The sequence below is a fragment of the Tenrec ecaudatus genome (assembly GCF_050624435.1).
Source record: "Tenrec ecaudatus isolate mTenEca1 chromosome 18 unlocalized genomic scaffold, mTenEca1.hap1 SUPER_18_unloc_2, whole genome shotgun sequence".
Taxonomy (NCBI): Eukaryota; Metazoa; Chordata; class Mammalia; order Afrosoricida; family Tenrecidae; genus Tenrec; species Tenrec ecaudatus.
In genome coordinates this window covers 577,931-601,069 of record NW_027457665.1, presented here as the reverse complement: position 1 = coordinate 601,069, position 23,139 = coordinate 577,931, and the positions used below count along the sequence as shown (strand labels likewise).

The 23,139-nt window shown below is 41.0% G+C and overlaps 1 protein-coding gene across 1 annotated transcript in view; it reads left to right on the top strand.

Annotated features, from left to right (window-relative positions):
- The window catches only part of LOC142435956 (uncharacterized), a 167,927-nt gene that overhangs the window by 11,592 nt on the left and 133,196 nt on the right, over nt 1–23,139 (top strand). The window contains exon 4 of the mRNA XM_075539977.1: nt 6,010–6,108. Coding sequence (XP_075396092.1) covers nt 6,010–6,108 — 99 coding nt within the window. The remainder of the gene's footprint in view (nt 1–6,009; nt 6,109–23,139) is intronic.

Here is a 23,139-nt window from a genome sequence, read left to right as displayed (position 1 = left end):
AAATAAATGGGTAGCTGGGGAACAGGGAACTAACCCATCCAAGGGGAGGGTCTTGTTCATTTCGTCGCCGGGAAAGAAGGACCAGACTTCTACCCCATGCTCCAAGATGTGAATGCAACATACTGGCATGAAGCAAGGAACCAGTAGAGAGGTCTGAGGGGTTGGCCCCAATCCCAACTACATGGACAGCAGCCCTTGCCCCCAGAAGAAAGTACTTCAGAGGATAGCATTGAAGCTACAGCTCCGAGAGAGGGACATGTCTGATCAGAGCAAATCGAAGCAAATGAAGGGGGAGGAAGAGAGACTGGAGCACATCCTGGCCCACCAAGCCTTAAGGACAATATCCCCACTAAGAACAGCCAATGCACAGAGAGGACCATATGGCTGGTCCCACTATGAGACAGAACATCCCCCACTAACCCATAGCCCTGTAGGGGACAACACTGGAGACACAGTGTGGGAATTAGACCGATCTGACCCCACCACACTGAGGCAAAACATGAAGGGCATGCAACAGAACAGCAAGGGGAGCAGAGCAAGGAAGTCCCGAGGCATTATCAAAAATAGACTTTGGGTTCAGAGCATGGCACCCCATCAGGCTCAATCAGCAAACACTCGCAAATGTCAACAAACAGACCTTGAACTATTGACAGGCTTTTCTTTTTTTTGTCATTTGTTTTTTGGTGGTGTTGTTTTGTTTTCTTTTGTTGCTTTGTTTTGTTCTGTCTTGTTTTTGTGTATATTATTATCTCTGCAGGTCTATCTAGATAAAATAGGTGGGATAAACAATCTGGAGGAGAAAACAACGGGACTGACAGTTCCAGGGGGACATGAGAGAGGGGAAGGTTGGGGAAAAGAAGTGGTTAACAAACCAAGGGACAAGAGAACAACAAGTGATCCAAAATCAGTGGTGAGGAGCGTGTAAGAGGCCTGGTAGGGCTTGATCATGGGTAATGTAACCGAGAGGAATTACTGAAACCCTAATGAAGGCTGAACATGAACAAGAGCAAAGTAAAAGGAAATAGAGGAAAGAACTGCAAGGCACATAGCATTTATAGAGCTCTAAATATAGGCATGTACATATGTAAATATATTTATATATGATGATGGAGAAATAGAACTATGCATATATTTATAGGTTTAGTATTAAAGTAGCAGATGGACATTTGGCCCCTACTCAAGTACTCTCTCAATGTAAGAGCACTTGTTCTATTAAACTGGCATTCCATGATGCTCACTTTCCAGACACAATCACTGAAGGCAAATGTGGTGAAGAAAGTCAATGGTGTCGGCTATCAAAAGATATAGCATCTAGAGTCTTAAAGGTTTGAAGGTAAACAAGTGGCCTTCTAGGCCAACCAAAGCCCACATGGAAGAAGCACACCAGCCTGTGTGATCATGAAGTGTCAAAGGGATCAGGTATCAGGCATCAAAGAACAAAAAATAATATCATTGTGAATGAGGGGAGTGCAGATTGGGGACCCAAAGCCCATTTGTAGGCAACTGGACACCCCTTACAGAAGGGTCACGGGGAGGAGATGGGCCAGTCAGGGTGCAGTGTAGCAATGATGAACATACAACTTTCCTCTATTTCTTAAATGTTTCCTCCCCACCACTATCATGATCCCAATTCTATCTTACAAATCTGGCTAGACCGGAGGATGTACACTGGTACAGATAGGCACTGAAAACACAGGGAATCCAGGATAGATGAACCCTTCAGGACCAGTGGTGGGAGTGGCAATACTGGGAGGGTGGAGGGAAGGTGGGGGTAGAAAGAGAGAACCAATTACAATGATCTACATATAACCCCCTCCCTGGGGGATGTACAACTGAAAAGTGGGTGAAGAGAGACGTTGAACAGTGTAAGACATGACTAATAATAATTTATAAATTATTAAGTGTTCATGAGAAAGGGGGGCAGGGAGGGAGGGTAAAAAATGAGCTCATACCAAGGACTCAAGTAGAAAGCAATGTTTTGAGAATGATGAGGGCAACAAATGTACAAATGTGCTGACACAATGGATGTATGAATGGATTGTGATAAAAGTAATTTGAGCCCCCAATAAAATAATTACCCCCAAAAAAGAACTGAACAATAGAATGGAAGAAAATGAAAATTGAATCTATGAACTTGAAGACAACCATGCAGACTTCAGCAAATGAGAGAAACAAACAAAAAAGTTAAATAATCTGAAGTAAACCTGAGGATGATGTGAGATACCATGAACAGAAGTAATGAATGTCTTGTTTGGAATACTGGAACGGGAAGAAACAAACAAATCTACATATAAATTAGTAAGAGAATTTGTGGAGGAAATTTTCCCCAGTACTATAAAGGAGGAGATAATATCCATTCAGGAGACAGAGAGAACTCCAAGGAGGTTAGATCCGGGGGGTGGGGGTAGGGGACATGTATAGGAGGGCATCAGGACATATGATAGTCAAAATATTCAACTTCAAGGAAAAGGAGAGAATCTTGAGAGCAGCTAGAGAGGGAAAAAGTCACCTTCAGAGGTAATCAGATTGGAATAAGCTCAGAGCTCTCAGCAGAAAATATGCAGGAAATAAGAAAATGGAGCAACATAGATCAAACTTTCAAAGTAAAAACCTGCCAACCAAAATCCTGTATCCAGCAAAGCGATATATCACATATAAAGAAGAAATAAAGGTATTCCCAAACAAGGAAATAGTTAGAGAATTCATAAAAACAAAACCAGCATTGCCGAAAACACTAACCATATCTCTATGGTCAGAAAATCAACAGCACAAAAACATTATGAGATCGCCACAGTCCGTGCTACTATCCAGAAGTCAACACACTAAAACAACACCCAAAACAGTAGATCTAGACGGGAAACAAGGACATGAATAGATTCCTCCCTCCCAAACACAGATAATACAATATGATAGTAACTCACCTGCATTTGGAATTAATACCAATGAAAATCAATGGGCTAAATACCCCAGTCAAAAGACAGAGTAGCAGACTGGATTAGGAAACAAGATCCATCAATCTGCTGCCTTCAAGAAACACACCTCAAACTCACAGACAAAAACAGACTGAGAGTCAAAAGATGGAGAAAAATTTACTAAACCAATGACAATGAAAGGAAGACCTCACACAAATAGAAAACTACAAGCCAATATCTCTCATGAACATAGATTCTCAACAAAATCCTGGCCAGTAGAATTCAACAACATATCAAAATAATAATAATACTTCATGCCCACATGGGATTCATACCACCATATAAACAAAATATAGAAGAACCAGATGATCATATTGATGGATGTAGAAAAAGCATTTGACAATATCCAACACCCATTCCTAATAAAAACAATAATTAAATATAAGGAAATTCTTCAATATACTAAAGTCCATATCTTAATATCCAACAGCCAGTATCATACTGGATGGAGAAAAGCTGAAATCATTGCAATTGAAAATGGGAACCAGACAAAGATGCCCATTATCCCCACTTTTATTCAGCATTGTGCTAGATCCTAGCCAGAATCAAAAGGCAACAAGAGATTAAGGGAGTGCAATTGGGCAAAGAGAAATTAAGCTCTAGTTATTTGCAGATGGTATGATTTTATAGAGAGAGAAAAACCCAAGGTCTCCACAAAACTCTGTTGGAAATAATTGGAGCTTGTTTCAAATAAGCACCCATCTAAGTGAGATGTCAGTAAACTCACCTGGAAGAAGCACACGATCATCGATGATCCAAGGATTATCAATTATATAAACCAGATCTGAAGAAGGGAGTGCTGTCAGAGCTGAAATTTGTGACATTCTGGTGTTCACAAAGCTATGGCTGACAGTGGGAGCCCAAAATACATGTTCAGGTTCTCCACAGGGAATAAGCCTCCAGTGGCCCCCCTCTGACTATCACTGAGAGATAGGAATAACCTGGTTATCAGGCAGCTGGTATTGGAAAGACGATTATAGTAAATTAAAATGATAAATAGGGCTTGAATGGTTAAAATCTTGTTATTTGAGCTCCCTTTAGATACACTTTGACTTTTATCTAGTTTTTAATATTTTCTGGGTATTGCTGTTGTTTTCTAGATTAGGTCTTATCTCTGCTGTATTTTGTTATTTTGGTACCTTTCTTGATTCTCTGTTATGTATCTTTCTGTGTTTGGGGGTTTATCAAACCCAGATTGGGTGAATCTGTAGAGGTAATAACTGGAGTAAGAGTTCTTGGGGTGTATTGATGGGGAGGAAAGAGGTAATGGGGAGCTGATATCACGTAGTATGAAAAGGAAGAAATTGATTATATGCAGTAATTGCACAACGCTGCTTGATCTGATAGAGCTATTGGTATGATGTCTGGATTATGCCCTAATAAAATGATCTGGGAAAAACATAAATTTTAAAAAATCAATTTTCATTTACATCAGGGCTATCACATTTTTAACAAAACTCAAGTGAATATTCCCAAATTAATTAAGTTTTCCCACAAGTTTACAGGAATGCTGCTGCTCCACATAACACAATACTTTTTAGCGTTTTAATGAAGGTCGGGAAGACCTCAAAGATGAATTCAAGGCAAGTCACCTCAGAAGGCTTTGGAGACTCTCTTTCTGGGTTTCAAAGGAATCCTCTTTATATTTTCTCAAGGATGATCACAGAGACTTCTCAGGAAGACATCTGAAGAGAATGGAAAGCTGCGCTGGGGAGGAGGAAGAAGGACAGGAAAATGTACCACGGCGTGTGTTCTGTTACGGCGCCATACCTGCTCCTCCTGGAGGGTAGCAAGGACTGTCTGACGAGCTCCTCATTGGGAACGACCCATCCACCTGACGCAGCCTTATCTGCCTTCCACACTGCTCTGTGTTCCCAAGCTCAGAGGACATTTAAAACGAACATGATTTGCATCCCTTGAACATGACAAAACTCCCATTTGACATGACATAAATTGAAGAGTGAGAATTCTTTGGGAAATGAATAGAAAGATGAAAACACTTCAGAAGCATATAGGCATAGATAAAGATATGACATGAAACAGTAGCTTCATATTTTGATAGTTTTGTTTAATTAAGGTTTCTTTTTTTAATCATTTTATTGGGGGCTCATACAACTTATCACATTCCATACATACATTCATTGTGTCAAGCACATTCATACATATGTTTCCATAATCATTTTTAACAAGTTTCTATTATACAATGCTTTTATACTTACCCTTGTGTGTGCGTATTAAACCTACAAGATAAAAATGATATGATTCTGCTCATTGCTGAACCATAGGTATTCACACCAACGTGGGAATACCTTGGAACTGTGGTTGATCTCTCCCCTGAAAACTAATTGTTGTGAGAAAAAAAGAAAGGCAATCCAACAAAAATGTAATTTGATTCTTTTAAATTGTAATTTATTGAAAGATGCTCCTGACCAGTGGTTGACAGTAACTGAAATCTCTATGGTGAAAAACTGAGAAATTTTCTAGCAACTGTTGGAACACACGGCCATTTGTGTATACACCAAGAGGACATCTGTCAGACACTCTAATTTCTTGGCCCAGTGGTACTGAGAATATCAACAACTTACTGCCAGATAGATTTGGATATCAGGGACAGGTCAGAGGTCCTTTTGAAGAGATTCATATGCTTTAAGTTTCTTCTTCCCCCCCCCCCCTTAACACGATGTTTTAAATAACTTAGATAAAAGTGGGAGGCCTTCAGAACAGTGGTTTGAATGTTCTTAATGGTCTAGATGTATTCTCACTTCTCAGGAATAAAGCAGAGTTCTCAACTTCAGCATCATTGCTGTGTGAGACTGGATAAGTCTGTATAGGGGCTGTCCTATACACTGTAGGATATTTAGTAGCATTTCTACATGTCAGTAGCCACCCCTACCTACCCCAATTATGACAATGAAAAATGCCTCCAGATGTTGCCACGTCCCACAGTGAGACAAAATTACCCCTCATTAACCACTGAAAGGATCTGCTGGGGCTTCGTTTTTGTTTTCAATCATTGTTTTACCCTTTTTTGCTCTAGAGTCAGAAATACAAGGATCAGTTATCTCAGCCCAACCATGGGATCCTTCACCTGGGTGAGGAGGCCTTTGTCCACAAGGCTCAAAATGAGAAAAATCAAGTACCCGTTCAGTTGCTGACACTGAAGATGGATCGGGCTGGTCACCAGGTGAAAGAGCAGGTGAGTGGGCAGTGCAGAGTGGGAATATGAGAGCAACAACTTAAAGATATGGAGACATACACTGCCCCACACATAGCCAGGAAGCCTGGGGGAAAAGAACATGGAATATCATAGTTTTTTATAAATTCGCTTTATTTAGAAGAGTAGCATAAAGGAATTAAATCTTAAAAAGAGAGTAAATTCCTACAACCTTTCTGAAAAGACAAGTTGAAAATATAGATAGCAAGAGCCTCAAGAATCTCATTATAAGAAGTGAAACTTCACTGTTTGCAAATAATATGATTTTATATATTGAGAATCCTAAAGGGTCCACAAGAGACTAGCTGGAAGTCATAGAGGAGTTTAGTAGAGTAGCAGTATACAAGAGTAACAATTGACTTCTTCTATACCTGGGATGGGGGTACAGAAAAAGATACCAAGGAATCAGTATCCTTTGCAAAAGCTGAAATACCTGGGAATAAACTTAACCAAAAACCAAGACTTGTACGAAGAAAACTATAGAACATTACTATAAGAAGCCAACCGGGATCTACACAAATGGAAGCATATTCCGTGTTTGTGGATCAGAAGACTCAGTATTGTGAGAATGTTGATACTATCTAAAACAATCTACAAATAAAATGCATTGCCGATCCAAATTCTAACATCATTCTTCAAAGAAATGGAAACACTGATTATTAACTCCATATAAAAAGGGAAGAAACCCAGGATAAGCAAAGAACTCCCCAAGAAAAAGAACAAAGCAGGTGATCTCACATTACTTGACCCCAAAACCTACTTATACAGCCACAGTTGTCAAAACAGTCTGATACTGGTATACTGATACATGCTCCCTGTCACTAGCCACCCAGGAAATGCGAGTCAAAATGACCATAAGATCCCACCTAATGCCCATAACTAGCCCAATTAAAAAAAAACCAGAATGTGAAAGGGAGGATAGGGCGGAGGTAGGGGGAGGAATGAGGAGCTGATGCCAAGGGCTCAAGTAGAAAGAAAATATTTTGAAAATGATGATGGCAACAAATGAACAAATGTGCTTGACACAATGGAAGGATTACAATAAGTTGTACAAGTCCCCAATAAAATGATTTTTCAAAAAAAACAGAACAACAAATGTTGGAGAGTGTGTGGTGAGATAGGAACTCTTATCCCCTGCTGGTGGACTGGTAAATATGTACAGGCACTCTGGAAGGCAGTATGGCGATACCTAAAACAGATGGCAACTGAACTACCATATGATCCAGCAATACCATTGCTGGTATGTACCCCAAAGAAATAAGAAGCAGATCACGGACAGATGTTTCCCTCCCCTATGGTCATCACAGCAGAGTTCATAGTAGCAAAAAGCTGGTGGGTGGGCAGGAAGAAGCTGGAAACAGCCTACATTACCATCAGTACAAGAGTGGATAAAAACTCTGGTACATACATACAATGGAATACATCCCTAAAAACAGCAATGAAACACCTCAAGTTGTAGAGGCATCTGGAAGATATTATGCTGAGTGAAGCTAGTCAAGCACAGAAGGATAAACACTGTGTGAGTCCACGATAATAGGAACATGCAGCAGAACGGGCACAAGTTCAAGTGTGCAGGTCATCCAGTCGTCTGGCTGGGGACCAGGCAGGCCGCTAAAGAGCCACACATCATCTGCTCAAAGTAAGTATCATGTAGGTCACTTGGCCGAAGGTCACCTCATGAGAGCTGGAATCAGATGGATGGGGTGGGGTTGATGCTGGTCCCTGAGAGGTAGCCATGTGGATTTGGGGTGAGGTCTCCCAGAGAGGGAATCAGCCCTGTCAGAGGAATGGGGCTTACTGATGCGAGGGGCAGCACAGGAAAGAAGAAAGGCAATGGTCAAATTTGGGGGAACATAGGTGCATGCCTGTTGAGGGGAGAAGAGGGAGGGCTGACATTGTGGGGGGAGGGGTGTCCAGTGAGGTTGCTCTTGGGAGGACCTGATGCAGAGGGGTTAAGTGGAGAGCAAATGCTTTGAGAGTGATTAGGGCAAAGAATGTATGGATGTGCTTTATACAATTGATGTATGTATATGTATGGATTGTGATAAGAGTTGTATGAGCCCCTAATAAATTGTTTAAAAAATAATAATAAATTTTTTTAAAGTTGTATGAGCCCCTAATAAAATGATTTTTTAAAATACTGTAAAAAAAGAAACCAAACTTGACCAACAGTTACCATGGGTGAAGGGGAAAGATCTGTTGCTTTGGGAGCATTGAGTTTCTGTCACTGTGGTCGATAGTTTGAAAAAGGATAACAATGATAGTTGTACAACATGAAGAATATTATTGAGCCTCTTCTCGCTCTGAATTATACAACTAGAAGTTGTGCAATTGGAAAATATTTCTGTATATTTGTGCCACAGTTAGAAAAAATAAGTACATGAATTACAATGAGTACAAGGAAGAAGAAAAAGGTTTTGAATTAAATATTGTAACAATTGGACAACTTTTCTTGATCTGATTGAATTGTATGACGTGTGTGAAGTGCTAATACAACTGTTTTAAAAGATGTGATGCAAAACAATAATATGGATTATTCGGGAGAACATGATGCTGAGTGAAATTAGTCAATCACAAGAGACAGATATTGTATGAGACCACTACTGCAAACGGTTTTCATATTGAAAAATAAATAACGAGATAGAAAGAAACTCCATGTGGTTACAGATCAGATCAGGTTTTCTGGGATGTTAGAATTACAGAGTCAGATCATGACCAAGAAAGCCCCATGGAGCACTTCGACTCTGACAAATACATGTGTTGCCGTGAGTTAGAACTAACTCCACAGCATCAGTTTTCGTTATTAACTGCTGTCTCTTGTTCCCATTCAGGATGACGCTTAGGGTTGCCCGTAGGCATGCCCTGTACCCAAGATTAAAGTTTCATGCAGAATAATTTCACTGCCCTTAAAATTCTCTGCTCCACCTGTTTGTTCCTCTATTGTTCCTTGAACTCCTGCTAGTCGCTGACCTTGTTTCTGTCTCTTTAATTTTGCTTTATAATTGGAATCATGCATTATGTAGCTTTTTCAGACTGGTTTCTTGTACTTAATAAGTACTTAAGTTTCCTCCATATTTTTTTCATGGCTTGATGGCTCATTTATTTTATTTGCTAGATAATATTTCCATGATACAGATATGCTCGTTTGTTTAGCCATTGACCTGTTGAAGGACCTCTTGATTACTTCCAGTTTGGGGCAATAATGGATAAAATTACGATAAATATTTGTATGCAGGCTTTTATGTGGATACAGATTTTCAACTCATTTGAGTAAATACCTAGGAACACAACTGCTAAAACATATGACAGGCCTTTGGAATAGTGGTTACATTACCAGATAAGTATTGGACTGCTGACAGCGAGATTGACAGTTCAAATCCACCAGATGATCCGAGGGAAAAAGATAAGCCTATCTATTCCCATAAAGAAATCCTGTCAGAAACTCTATAGAGGGACGCTGTGAGTCAAATTGGCTTGATGGCATTGTTTTTGTTTTTTTGTAAGCCTATGTAAGAAACTGCCACTGTCGGATTCCTATGCAAAACACTACGCCCTGCGCCACACCTATACTCCTGACAGAGCTTGTTAGCATCCCATGTTCAGACAGAGGCTCGTAGCTAGTAACTTGTAGATGTGTACATTTCGCCCAAATACCATTTTAAATGTCTTGAAGTTAGTTCTTTTAAAACATAATTTTTTGATTGGTAACCTCCTTTTGTCAGGAAATACATGAAAAACAACTTAATACCACAGAAAAGCAAGTGGATAAAGTGGAAATGATCTTAAAGAATATGGAAATGCTTCTACAAGAAAAAGTAGATGAGCAGAAGGACCAGGTGAGTGATAAGTTCTTGTCATTTCCTCACAAACATCTTATATCTGCACACTTCTACCTCCTGGGTATTCACACAGCTGGTGTAGTAAGAGACTGTCTGGTCACAGACTCCGAGAGGCCATGTTCATTAGTTACCCCTCAGACTGAGCCTCTGTCAACACCTCATACTTGAACATAAAGTAATTTTCCACAGGATTCATAATTAATAGCAGTCAATAAAAGATTCTATTATATATATATAACTAGCTTGTTTATTGTACTTATTTTCTTTTGGGTATCATTTTAAGGTTTCTTTTTTGAGATGGCCACATAACCTCAGGAAGGTTATGGATTTATTCATGCATCCATCATTCAGCACATTGCCTACTGAGCACCTACTGTGTAGGAAAGTATTTTTCTAGGTAGACCTGAGATAAATAAGCCCTCATGGAACTTAAATTCTAGAGCTGATGAGAGCTAATAATAAGATTGTAGTTGGCCAAGGGCTTTGAAGAAAACACATTTTCCTGGACTGTAGAGTCAGGGTGTTAGGGGAGACTATACTGCACAGATAAGGTATCTGAGCAGCCCCTTAATCATGACCTAACATATATGAGTGGGTAAAAAAGAAAAACAGGAAAACTCCACTCTGTGGAGCTTTCATAGGATGCATTGTTCCTACTAGCTGAGCATCGAGCAACTTGTTCTGAGTTAGTGCACCCAGCGGCGTCGCCTGGGAAGGTTCTCTGGTCACAGTGAATTTTTTCATAAAAGCAGTTTTGCTCACACCTTGTTTTTTTTGTGATGGCTCATTTAAGAGAACTGCGTGTGGCTGTGAAAGTTTGCTTTCTGCTCCAGAAAAATGTCACAGAAACTGTTGTGATGTTGAATACAACTTACAAGGATAGCACTCTGAAAAAAACTCAAGTGTACCAGTAGTTTTCTTATTTCCAAAAAGGTAAAATGTCGATCGATAACAAACCTTATTCTGGATGTCCATCAACTTTCCAAACAGACAAAAATGTCCAAAAAATTCATCCACTTTTGCTTGAAGACCAATGATGGACCATTAAAAAGATGGGGAAGTTATCTGGACTATCTTGGAGCTTAGTTCAGTGAAGTTTAACAGAAGATTTGTGACAGGCCACCAAGAAGGAGTGTCAACTGGAAACAAGTCATTCTTGGAAAGAACAACTCTGAAGTGATCCAGACTTTTCTCAAGGTCATTACTGGTGACAAGCAAACTTCAGTCAAGCCAGGGGAAGACACCATCATCACCTTGCCCAAGAAAAACTCGTCAAGTGAAATTAAAGTTCAAGATTATGCTCATTTGATTTTTTTGATGTCCATAATATAGTGCATTTAGAGTTCCTTCCACTAGGTCAGACTGTTAATCAAACTTTCTATTTAGAGGTTTTGAAAATATTGTGTAACAATGTGCAACAAAAAAGACCTGATTTGTGGCAGATGGGGGACTGGTTTTACCATCATGACAATGCAACTGCTCACATGCCATCTCAGTGTGCCAATTTTTGACAAGAAACAGCATGCCTCTCTTGTCCCATGCACCTTACCTGACTTCACTCCATGCAACTTCTTTGTGTTTCCACCAATGCAGAGGAACATGAAAGGACAGCTAGTTGATGATATAGAAGAGATGAAGCAAAAAAATGAGAGAGGTGCTGTCAGCCGTCCAAACAGCTGAATTTGAAAAAAAACAATGTTTCCAAGAATGGAAGCGCAGAATTGACAAATGTATTAGGTGTAATGGAGAGTACTTTGAAGGTGATAAGGTTGTTTTGTAAAAAAATTTAAATACAAAGCTTTGAAACAAAATTCCAGGTTTTGGGGGTACCCCATCGTATACCTCAAGTAGAAAACAGATTAGCATTGGGGGAAGCATGTTGCTCACTGGTGGAATATCACATGTGTTGTACATGAGAATCCTTCCTGACAGGTGCTAAATACCGGTAACATTTCCTGATCACCAGACAGCCATAAATAGGCACCCACACACTTACACTTCCCTGTTTGTGGTTGTGGGAAAATAGTCTCGGCCCTGTAAAAGGTTTTGCTCTACCGAGTGCCAGGCACCATGCCTGTCACTGTTCTACTGTTCCTTTACTTCCTCCTGTCCCTCAACTACTCCTCTTAAGTCCCCTTTCTCCTCTTCTTTCCATCCTGCCTTGCTCTTTTTTATTCCCCCACTCACTGGGAGCCCTCCTTGCCATAAGTATGTAAGCCCATTGTAAAGAAGCCTGGCCCTCTGGCCTAGCCCTCAGCCCTCCTCTCTGCTCTTTAAATGCCCTTCAAAGACTCTGTGCTCACAACCCTGCTTCTCTCCCTTCCATGCTCCTCTCATGGCTCAGCCACTGTTCGTCCCCCCTGCCTGGGTCTACACCTAATTCGCAGCTCAGCTTTCAGAATGGATATAGACTCCAAGCACTCGTACCCCACTGATCTCACTCTGGTCCACACCCCCTCACTTTATGCCCTCTCTCTGGCCTTCCTGGTTCTGCCTTGCATACCGGCCTTGATTTCTTCTTAGCACAGGCGCTGCAATACCTCTGAGATCTCAGCTCGCCGCGCCTCACACCTTCCCATCTTCTTCAAAGTAAAAGTCAACCTTGTCACGGTGTCCTTTAAGGCTCTCTTAGATTTAGTGTCCACTCCTGCCCTGACTTCCTGTCTATGTTTCCTCAGGAGCACACACCTTCAGCTATGGTGGCTGCCTGCTGCTACCTAGTCACCCGAGGCCCTGACCAGCTGCAAGGTCTTTGTAATCTCTCTTCTTGCTACCTGGTGTTCACATAGCCCCTAGATTCCTAAACTTACTTGGCCTACCACCCCTTTTTACAGGAAAAAAAAATCACTCATTGTCCACCTGACCATTAAAATCTTTTGTACTATTGCCCCTAATTCAGGATACGGTTTGGGTGTCTGCTTGTGTAGCGCCCCTGGATGCTTTGAGGCCCAGACATCGTCACTGGACTGTTTCACTGCTACCCAACGGGCAGTACCGCCCCCTTTGGGAAAAACTGGGATAGTCTCTGGACTCTCATTTTACTCAGAACTCCATTCACATGTCATCTTACAGGAACAGCCTCGGGGTTTCTGTAGACAAGCAAAACCAGTAAAACATGTATGTAAATATATTGAGAAAATTGTACTTCGTGACTCACACACATGGGGGGGTTAGCACGTCCCATATCCGTGGGTCCAGTGGCAACTTGGAGACCTCTGCTGGTTCATGGGGTAGCAGAGGAACAGATGTCTGCAGGTTTATGAACTAGAACTGCAGGCCAGGCGTTAAGCAAAAACATAACAAAGAATCGAGACGGCTAACCACGATGACAAAATACAACAGAAATAAACCCCCATAGTTTTAACTGTTCGAGATTTTAGCTATTCAAGTCAGAGTTATCATTTTAATTTCCTATAGTCATCTTCAGTACTCTCATCTGGTAACCAGGTTCTTCCCATTCCTCAGTTTCATCGGAAAATCACTGGAGACTTATTCGCTGAGTAGCTCCTGCAAATGTATTTTGGCCTTCCGCTCTCATCCATTCCCTTCTGAAAACCAGAATCTCGCCTGCTAAGCTTTGATACTATTCCCTTCTTCCGATTTGGATTATATAATTTACAATCCATGGATAACAGATGTTGGTGTGCTTCTTCCATGTGGATTAGTTGACATCTCACTTAGATGGCTGCTTGTTTGGAAACAAGCCTTTAAGATCCCAGATGCTGTTCTGTCTGATTAGTGGGGCACCATCTAATTTCTTCACCAATGCTACCCTTAAGGGACCTGATCTCATTCAAGAACTTTTTGAAGCCCCCTTGTATTCTTGACCTTGATAGCTAAAGGTACACTGCTTCTGACAGGTATCAAGAAAAAGACATTGATTAAAGCAATAGCTATGTGCTGTCTTCCAGGAAATGTACTAATGTGCTCAAGCAGTGAAACCACATCTGGATTAGCAGTTACAATCAGAGCCACCACTGGTTAAGTTTATATCAATTCACTGTCACTCTCTTAAGATCCTTTTTTTTTTTTTTTTTTGCACAAGACAGATAGGTAAGTTGAATGAGATTGTGGTGGAAATCATCCCCCTCCATTCTTCAAGTCTTTATGGTGACATTAATCTCTGCAGGTTCTCCAGCAATGTAATACTGCTTTTGGTCTAATATTTCTTTGAGGAAAGTTCTAATGGCTTCCACTTGGCCTTTCTTACTGTAATAACCCTTTCTCCATGTGTCAGGGATCCAAAATTCTGCCAATTGCATATTCTGGACCTGGAGAGATTATTACAGGATTATTTCAGAGACCACTGTACCCACTGTTGGATAGGCATGAGCTGACATTTGGGCCTCCTAGAATGAGTGTCAGTTTAGTGCCATAGGGATCCTTTGAGAAATATTAACTATCTATATTCTGACAGTGTAGTGGATTTCTACCTCAGAGGATTCATAGGAGTTGTGGGCCTATACACTTGCTCATCTTGGAATTGATAGAGCCCTCTAAGCATCCCCTGCATGTGTGGGTATGTCCATCTTGATAAATCTACTCTAACATTCCAATTTACTTCAGCTTTTAGATCCCTTTTCCAGTATATAAAAGCAATTCAACTTCATTCAGTATAGGCCACTTCATAGTCCTCATTGTCGTCCCGCAACAATGTAACTACTAGGTACTTTTCTGACGCCGTGAGCTGAAACATCGAATGAAGACTTGCCACTTGGCAGGCTCATAGCACTACACTCAGACTGACACAGTTCCCACACCTAATCCCGAGGCCTTTGTTTCTCCTTGTGTTCAGTAGGAAAAGCAAGCAGTCTCTGTCTGGAGTATGCCATACCTCCTCCTGGGCCACACTTTATGCCTCAAAGAAGTCGTGTCATGGGACAGTGGACTTCACACTAGTTATTGTTCTAAAAGCAAAAAGTGCATCTTGCAAAGCATTTGCCTCATACAAAGATTCCTGGGACACAGCTGTGGGACTATGGTCAGATGAGGATAAGAGGGCTGATTTTACTCTCGAAGGTGATTCAGGCAAAGAAGGTGGGTTAATCCCTTCAGATGGGGGCAGGAGGCTGGTCCTTCTGAAAATAAAAAAAGGTAATTCAACAATAAGGGCTCCATGTCCCTAGCTTGATCCTTTTATTGTCCACATTTTCCCATCTCAATTTTCAGGATCTCACATCTTCCCCGTCAAACCTTTCAACATAAGGGATTCAGTTGATGGTGTAATTAGCTATTCTTCAGCTAGGACTCAGGAATGATGGTGGTGTGTGGGTTACAAACTGGACTGTTAGCTAAAGGTCAGCGATTTTAAAAGCACCAGCCACGCCCCAGGTAAAAGATGAAGTTTGTGCTCCGATAAATATTTATAGCCCCCAGAGCCCTCGAGGACATTCGATTTTGGCTTATGCAGTCACTGTGCATTGCAGCCAACTCAGTGGTAGTGAGGATAAGACTCTGGATGGGTTTTCAGCAATCTCAACACTGCTACAAGAAATAAGACTTTATTTCAAGACCCAAATAGCAACTTTCAGGTCCTTTATGTACTGCTTGAGCCAGGACTTTGAAGCTCTGGACTCATCATTTTCTCTTTCCGCGTTGTGTATCTGAAAGCTGAACCAGCCAGCTTCACTATGCTTGTGGGTGTAACAAAAATGTTGAAAGATAATAATGAAATAGTAGTCACTCACAGCATTGTCTCTCACAGATGTTTGATCTAATGGTGGGGATATTATGCTTGTCTTTATTGCCACCTCATGCCATGGATTACTATGCCTCTTTACTATTGGAAGTCGAGCAATTAGTACTTTTAAATCCAGCCAGACTTGAGAATAAGTTCAGAAAGCATGCTGTAGTGGAGTTAACAAACCCAGGGACAAGAGAACAACAAGTGCTCCAAAATCAGTGACGAGGATGATGTAAGAGGCCTAGTAGGGCTTGATCAAGGACAATGTAACTGAGAGGAATTACTGAAACTCAAATGAAGGCTGAGCATGATAGTGGGACAAGAGAAAAGTAAATGGAAATAGAGGAAAGAACTACAAGGCAAAGGGCATTTATAGAGGTCTAAGTACAGGTGTGTACATATGTAAATATATTTATATATGATGATGGGGAAATAGATCTATGTGCATATAGTTATAGATTTAGTATTAAGGTAGCAGATGGACATTGGGCCTCCACTCAAGTACTCCCTCAATGTCAGAACACTTTGTTCTATTAAGCTGGTATTCCATGAAGCTCACCTTCCTGACATGATCGCTGAAGACAAATGGGTACATAAGCAAATGTGGTGAAGAAAGCTGATGGTGCCCAGCTATCAAAAGATATAGCATCTGGGGTCTTAAAGGCTTGAAGGTAAACAATTGGCCATCTAGCTCAGAAGCAACAAAACCCACATAGAAAAAGCACAACAACCTGTGTGATCATGAGGTGTCGAAGGGATCAGATATCAGGCATCAAAGAACAAAAAATCCTATCATGGTGAATGAGGGGAAGTGCAGAGTAGGGACACAAAGCCCATCTTTAGGCAACTGGAGATCCCCTCACAGAAGGATCATGGGGAGGAGACAAGCCAGTCAGGGTGCAGTGTAGCAATGATGAAACATACAACTTTCCTCTAGTTCTTAAATGCTTCCTCTCCCTCCCCCGCCATCATGATCCCAATGCTACCTTACAAATCTGGCCAGAGGATGTAGACTGATACAGATAGGAAATGGAAACACAGGGAATCCAGGATGGATGAACTCCTCAGGACGAGTGGTGATACCAGGAGTGTCAAGGGAATGTAGAATAGAAAGGGGGAACCAGTCACAAGGATTTACATAAAACCCCCTCCCTGGGGGACAGACAACAGAAAAGTGGGTGAAGGAAGATGTCGGACAGTGTAAGACATGACAAAATAACAATTTATAAATTATCAAAGGTTCATAAGAGAGGGGGACTGGGGAGAGGGGGGAAACAAGGAACTGATGCCAAGGGCTCAAGTAGAAAGCAAATGTTTGAGAATGATGATGGCAACAGATGTACAAATGTGCTTGACACAATGGATGATTGTGTGGATTGTGATAAGAGATGTAAGAGTTCCCAAGGAAAGTATATAACTAAAAAAGAAAGAAAGCATTCTGTGTTGGGCCGGGTTGACTAGAGAAACAAATCCAGAGATACTCATATATGTATAAGAAAAAGTTTTATCTCAAGAAGTAATTATGGATCAATAAAACATTCCATCCCAGTCCAGCTCTTCAGTCTATAAGTCGCTCTTCAGACTCATTAAGTCACATGCAGTGATGCAGAATGCAGGACAATCACAGGCCAGTGGGTGTAGTTATGTGGATCCAACTGACCGTATCGTAGTGCTTGCAGCAGCCAGGAAAGTGAAGGCACAGAGAGTGGGGGAGGTGCCCAGGACCCTGCTTATGAGAAAGTCTCGCCCACAGAGAGTCACCATCAGGGTGTGACCTGATTGACAGACTAAACTCTACCCTTACACTTTCATATATCTTCAAGTTGACATGAAATGATGTAACTACCACTTATTCTTTGAGTTTTGTTCTTCTAGAATCACACTTGGTGCCAAATAGCTAAGTCTGAGTTCTCGAGAGGGGTGCATCAGTGAGATGCACACATACATACATATAAAGAGATTTGCTGCATGGTAGGGGTTTATGCAGTTGTAGAGGTTGGCAAGTCCCAAACCTACCGTTTGTGTCCAGTGGAAGCTAAGGATTTCTGATGACTTGTGGGGTTGTAGGACTGGTGAATCCACGACCTGCTGGTTAGGATGGAGACTTCTTCAGGTTTATAACACAGGAACTGCAGATCAGGCAACTAGAGTGCAGGTCAAGAAAGAGAGCAAACTTTGCCACAACTTCCACTTCGATAAAGGAAGCTGGCCACACTCCCGAGGCAATTTCCCTTTCAACTGATTGGCTGTTCATATCAGATCACAAAAATGAAAGTTGATTCCATTATGAAAAAGCACCTGTCAGACTGATGAGAATCATAGTCTAGTCAAATTGAGGTTTACATTAGTCGTTACAGTTCCCTCAACCAACTAGCTGCCCCCCTCTTGCTCCTTGCTTGGTTTTCTCAGCACTTCCCCCATATGGCATACTAAGTTTGGTTCTCATTAGCATATGTGGTGCACAGCCCAGAGACTACGTTCACCACTGCTTCGCTAGTGCTAGAGCAAGACCTGGCATGTGGGCGCTTACTGACTATGTTCTACAAGTGAAATTTGGTGTTGACTGAACCCCATGCTGGGATTCCTGTGCCCTTGTATTTTGAATGAGGTCATTGCTAGTGTTTCCTGTCATTCACATCTGTGAAACCGTATGGGTTTGGCAGAAAGCTCAGACCCAGGAAACAGCAGTGGGGGTCAGGGCCACAGTGATTCCTAGGGCAAGGGGCAGTAAAGAACCAAAAATTGTTGTCATTCTTTGCAATTAATTATTGTATCGTACAATAGCCTTTCTGAGAACTGTTGATTTGTGACTCTTGGGTCTTCAGGTTAAACTGATTCCCACAATTTCCCTTAAATTTTCTCCAGTACATAATTCATCACACCCTCAGTTGGAGGTCTCACTTCAGGGTAACAAGAAGTGTCATACACGCAATATTTTTGTTATATCCTTAAGAACCTAAAGTTATCATTTCAACGACCGTGGAATGAACAGGGTCGGGAGCATGTACCCCTTCCCTGCACTCACAGTAATGGGTGGCTCTCTTCCCTCTCTAGTTTGAAAACAGCGTGAAGTCCAATTTGCTGCTCAAGGAGCTTTATGTGGAGAACGCACACCTGCTAAAAGCCCTCCAGGTTGCTGAAGAGAAACAAAGAGGAGCTGAGAAAAACAGCCTCATCTTGGAAGAAAAACTCAGAGCTCTCAACAAATTTATCAGTAAGATTTCTCCGGCATCCCTCTGTGTGTAAAGACTGCTTGCTTTCTTGGAATTCATTCTGAAAAGAAAATCTTAAAACCTGAGCCACTGTGATGCCTTAATCACTTGCAGCTTATTGGCCATGGTCCTCAGAAACAGGGCGACTGTGGTGTGTGGCTTGTTCCAGCAGCATCTGCTCTGTGCCAGATCCTGGGAACATACACGTGTTGGACAAGAGCACATTTTTATAAAACTCCCAATTTTACCACTGGGAAAACATGATGGAAACACTTGGTCAGGCCTGACAGAGAAAGTGGGTTAAGATAATGCAGTTCCAATACTGCATTTTCGACTTAAGCTCTCATTGCCATCGAGTCAATTACAATTCGTAGTGACTTTGGCTTCAAAGATTAAAATGTAAAGTAGGGCTCTAGACAGCTTTATCATATTTTTCCTTTTAAATTTCATTTATGTTTTCTTAAGCAGACACACAACAAAACATACATCACTTCAGCAGTTTTTAATGTATACAGTTTGCTGATACGGATTATATTCCTCCGGTCTGTAGCCATTTTCAGCTTTTTTGAGTTGTTGCTCATCTGTTAGCATAAATTCACTCCCCTTAGAGTTCCAGGGGAGCCCAGGTGGCATGGTGATGACAGCACTGGGCTGCTAGCCACAAAAGCAGCACTTTAAATCCAACAGACTTGGGAGAAAGACATGGCTGTCTGCTCCCATGAAGAGTTGCGGTCCCAGAAACGCACAGGGGCAGGTCTACTCGGTCCTGTAAGGTCATTGTGAATCAGAATTGATTTCATGGCAGTGTGGTTGGCTTTGTTTTTTGTTTAAAGTCCCAGGCAAATACTTCAAGTTGTTTTCCATTTTATTCCACATACATAGTTGTTAAAAGATCATCAAGCTCAAAGCAGACTTTTTTTTTACTAGTTAAGCCAAACTATTACTTGGTTTCAAGAAGACATTATGGTACATTTCTGGTTTAAGGCAATAGTTTTAGGAGTTCAGCCACCTTCCATGGCTCCAGAAAGTTGGGAATTATGAGAATTTTCTATTCTTGTCTGTATTTTTGCCCCATTTTGTTCAGGATCCTTCTCTGAACTCTTTGATCAAAATGCTCAGCAGTGGTAGCCAGGCACCCTGCAGTTCATTTGGACTTGTGACAAAGGAGGGCATTGTTTATGGAGGCAGCTAATTAGCCATGCATTCCAGAATCCTACTCTATTCCATTCTGTTGTTCCACATGAATCGACACCAACTGTGCCTGACAACTGAAGGAGGAGGTAGAACAGAAGCACCAAACATGTTAATAAGCCAAATAATGGTATGTCCCATGAAACCATTACCCTGAACCTAAGAGCTTTACTGTCTGGTTATTCAGCTCTGTCCTCTGTTACACTTCCCAATGGCTGCTGAGTGCAGACTTTCCAGAAGGGCTTCCCTCTGTAAGCAGTGTCCTCTAGACAATAAAGGGGAGGACTCTTGTTCGTTTGGAACCACTTTACCACATGTAAATATTGGTACTGTGGTTACATCTGTAGGCTTGTATTTATTGTACATTAATCTTTTTTTCATTGGAGTGTTTTTGCACTGGGAATTGAACTATATGTTAAAAAAGATAAAAATATAGTTTTATACCAAATTGATGGTCATTTGTTTATCTGAATGTACTACTGTAATGTGAAATGAGTCACTGTATTTGCAGTTTTTCAATTAAAAAATTTCAATTTTGTCCTTTGTTCTTCAATTATAAAATATCTCAAATAATTAGAAAATACAGTTTTAGGAGAAAACCCATATACCCATCAACTAGATACATTTAATATAATATTTTGAAATTTTTCTTTTTAAAAGATATAAAATATTTTAGATAGAGGTGAAGGTCGTATTCTATTGATTGCAACCTTTTACTCGTCCTAAAGGCACGCACTATCCCAAAGATGGTAAGTAAGTCTCCTGGTCTCTTTGTACATTTATTATATATGCATTATATAGTCTTGATTAGTGTCCACTCTTTTACTTTTGCATGTATCCATTGCAACGGCTACACAGAAACTCACAGACAAAATGCGTGATGAAAGAATTTAATAACTCAATAAGTTATAGTGCCAAGAGAAATGCTCAGGGTAGGTGTTTAACAGGACACATTACAGAGTTTCAGGTATGCTAATAAACACCCGAAGTGGCATACAACTCTGCTATGAGCCTCAACCCAAAGACATTCAGCTCAGGCTCTGGTCAAACCCAGGTCAGCAAACCCAGGTCTCCGAATTAAGTGCCCAGACTGAAGGACCAGGAAAACGTCAGTCTTCACAACCTAGAAATTGAAAACATTGTTCGGCACCCAGCTACCATGACCAAGTGTTATGAAAAGGATCACAACAGAAGGTTCTGTCTAGAGTGGGGGAGAAGTTAAGAACATAACCCTAAAGGATGCCAGGTTTACTGATCGAACAGAGATAGGCAGGACCTCCAAGATTTGCACTCCCCCCTGCAGATCGGGAACTGAACTCAAATGGTACATTGACGGTATTGCTGCAATTAATGGGTTGAATCAGAATGCATATGAATTGTGGTAAATGATGTAAAAATATCACCTGATCTTTTGAGGGCAGGCCAGGTATGAGTGATAGGCTTTTTCACTGGGGTCAAGGAGGGGAGCCAAGCCCTTCTTTCAAAAGATATTTTTAATTAAAAGTTTCTTTTTTCATATAACACTGTTTAGGAATGAATAAAATGTAGCACAAAACCTGTCTCTTTCAGCCCTGCCATGTTCCCAAACATGCTCCGCAGTGTTCCCCTTGCTCATATGATAAATATGATTATATCTATCCATACTTGTTTTATGAAAAATGCTCACACTGTACAAGTTGTAAAGCGGTCCTTCAAAAATTAAGGACTGTAAAAATTGTCCTTCAAAAAAAAGTTAAGTATTCCAAGATAAAAGCTGAGCGTTCATAGCTATTAGACTCCCATACAAGAAAACTTAAAGCCAGTCCTCCAACGTGAGAAATGTGAAGGAATGATACTAGAAAGTCACTCAAAGTTGAACACAAAAGGGAAAATGATGAGAACAAATGTACAAATGTGCTTGGAAATTGATATATTTATGGATTGTGATAAGAGTTATACAAGCCCCCAATAAAACTATTTTTTAAGTTGTACGAGCCCCCCAAAAACTGATTTAATAAAAAAGAAAGAGCTAGATCTGGAAATGGTGGAATGTCACCTGGCTTATATTCTTTTCTTATTTTTTGTACAATGACTATATTCCTTTCTCTCTTTTTTAATCATTTTACCACAATCCATATCTACACCCATTGTGTCAAGCACATGTGTACATTTATTTCCATCATCATTCTCAAAATACTTTCTACTTGAGGCCTTGGTATCAGCTCCTCATTTTTCCCCTCCCTCCCCACCCCCTTCCCTCATGAACCCTTGACAATTTATAAATTACTATTATTTTGTTATGTCTTACACTGTCCAACATCTCCTTTCACCCACTTTTCTGTTGCCTGTTCCTCAGGGAGGGGCTTATATTGTAGATCCTTGTAATCAGTTCCTCCATTCTATCCCACCTTTCCTCCACCCTTGAATTATCGCCACTCTCACCACTAGTCCTGAGGGGTTCATCTGTCCTGGATCCCCTGTGTTTCTTTCTGTACCCGTGTACATCCTCTGGTCTAGCCAGATTTTAAGATAGAATTGGGATCATGATAGTGGTGGGGAGGAAATATTTAAGAACTAGAGGAAAGTTGACTCATCCTTCCCTGTGATCCCTCTGTGGGGAGATTGTTCCACTATCTACAGATGAGCTTTGGATCTCTGCTCCAGCCCTCTCGTTTTTATTTGTTATGTGTCTGCTGATGCCCAGTTCCTATGACTCCTCATGATCGCACCAGCGATGTGCTTCTTCCATGTGGACTTGTTGCTTCACTGCTGAATGGCAGCTTGTGTGACATCAAGCCTTTTAGACCCCAGACACTATATCTTTTAATAACCGGGCACCATTTGCCCTCTTCACCACATTTGTTTATGCACCTATTTTGTCTTCAGCGATTGTGTCAGGAGGGTAAACATCTCATGCTGCTGACTGGTTAGAACAAAACTTTCTCTTTTTTACAAAATTTATGTATTGGGGCTCATGCAATTCTTATCACAATCCACACATACATCAATTGTGTAAAGCACACTTATACATTCATTGCCCTCATCATTC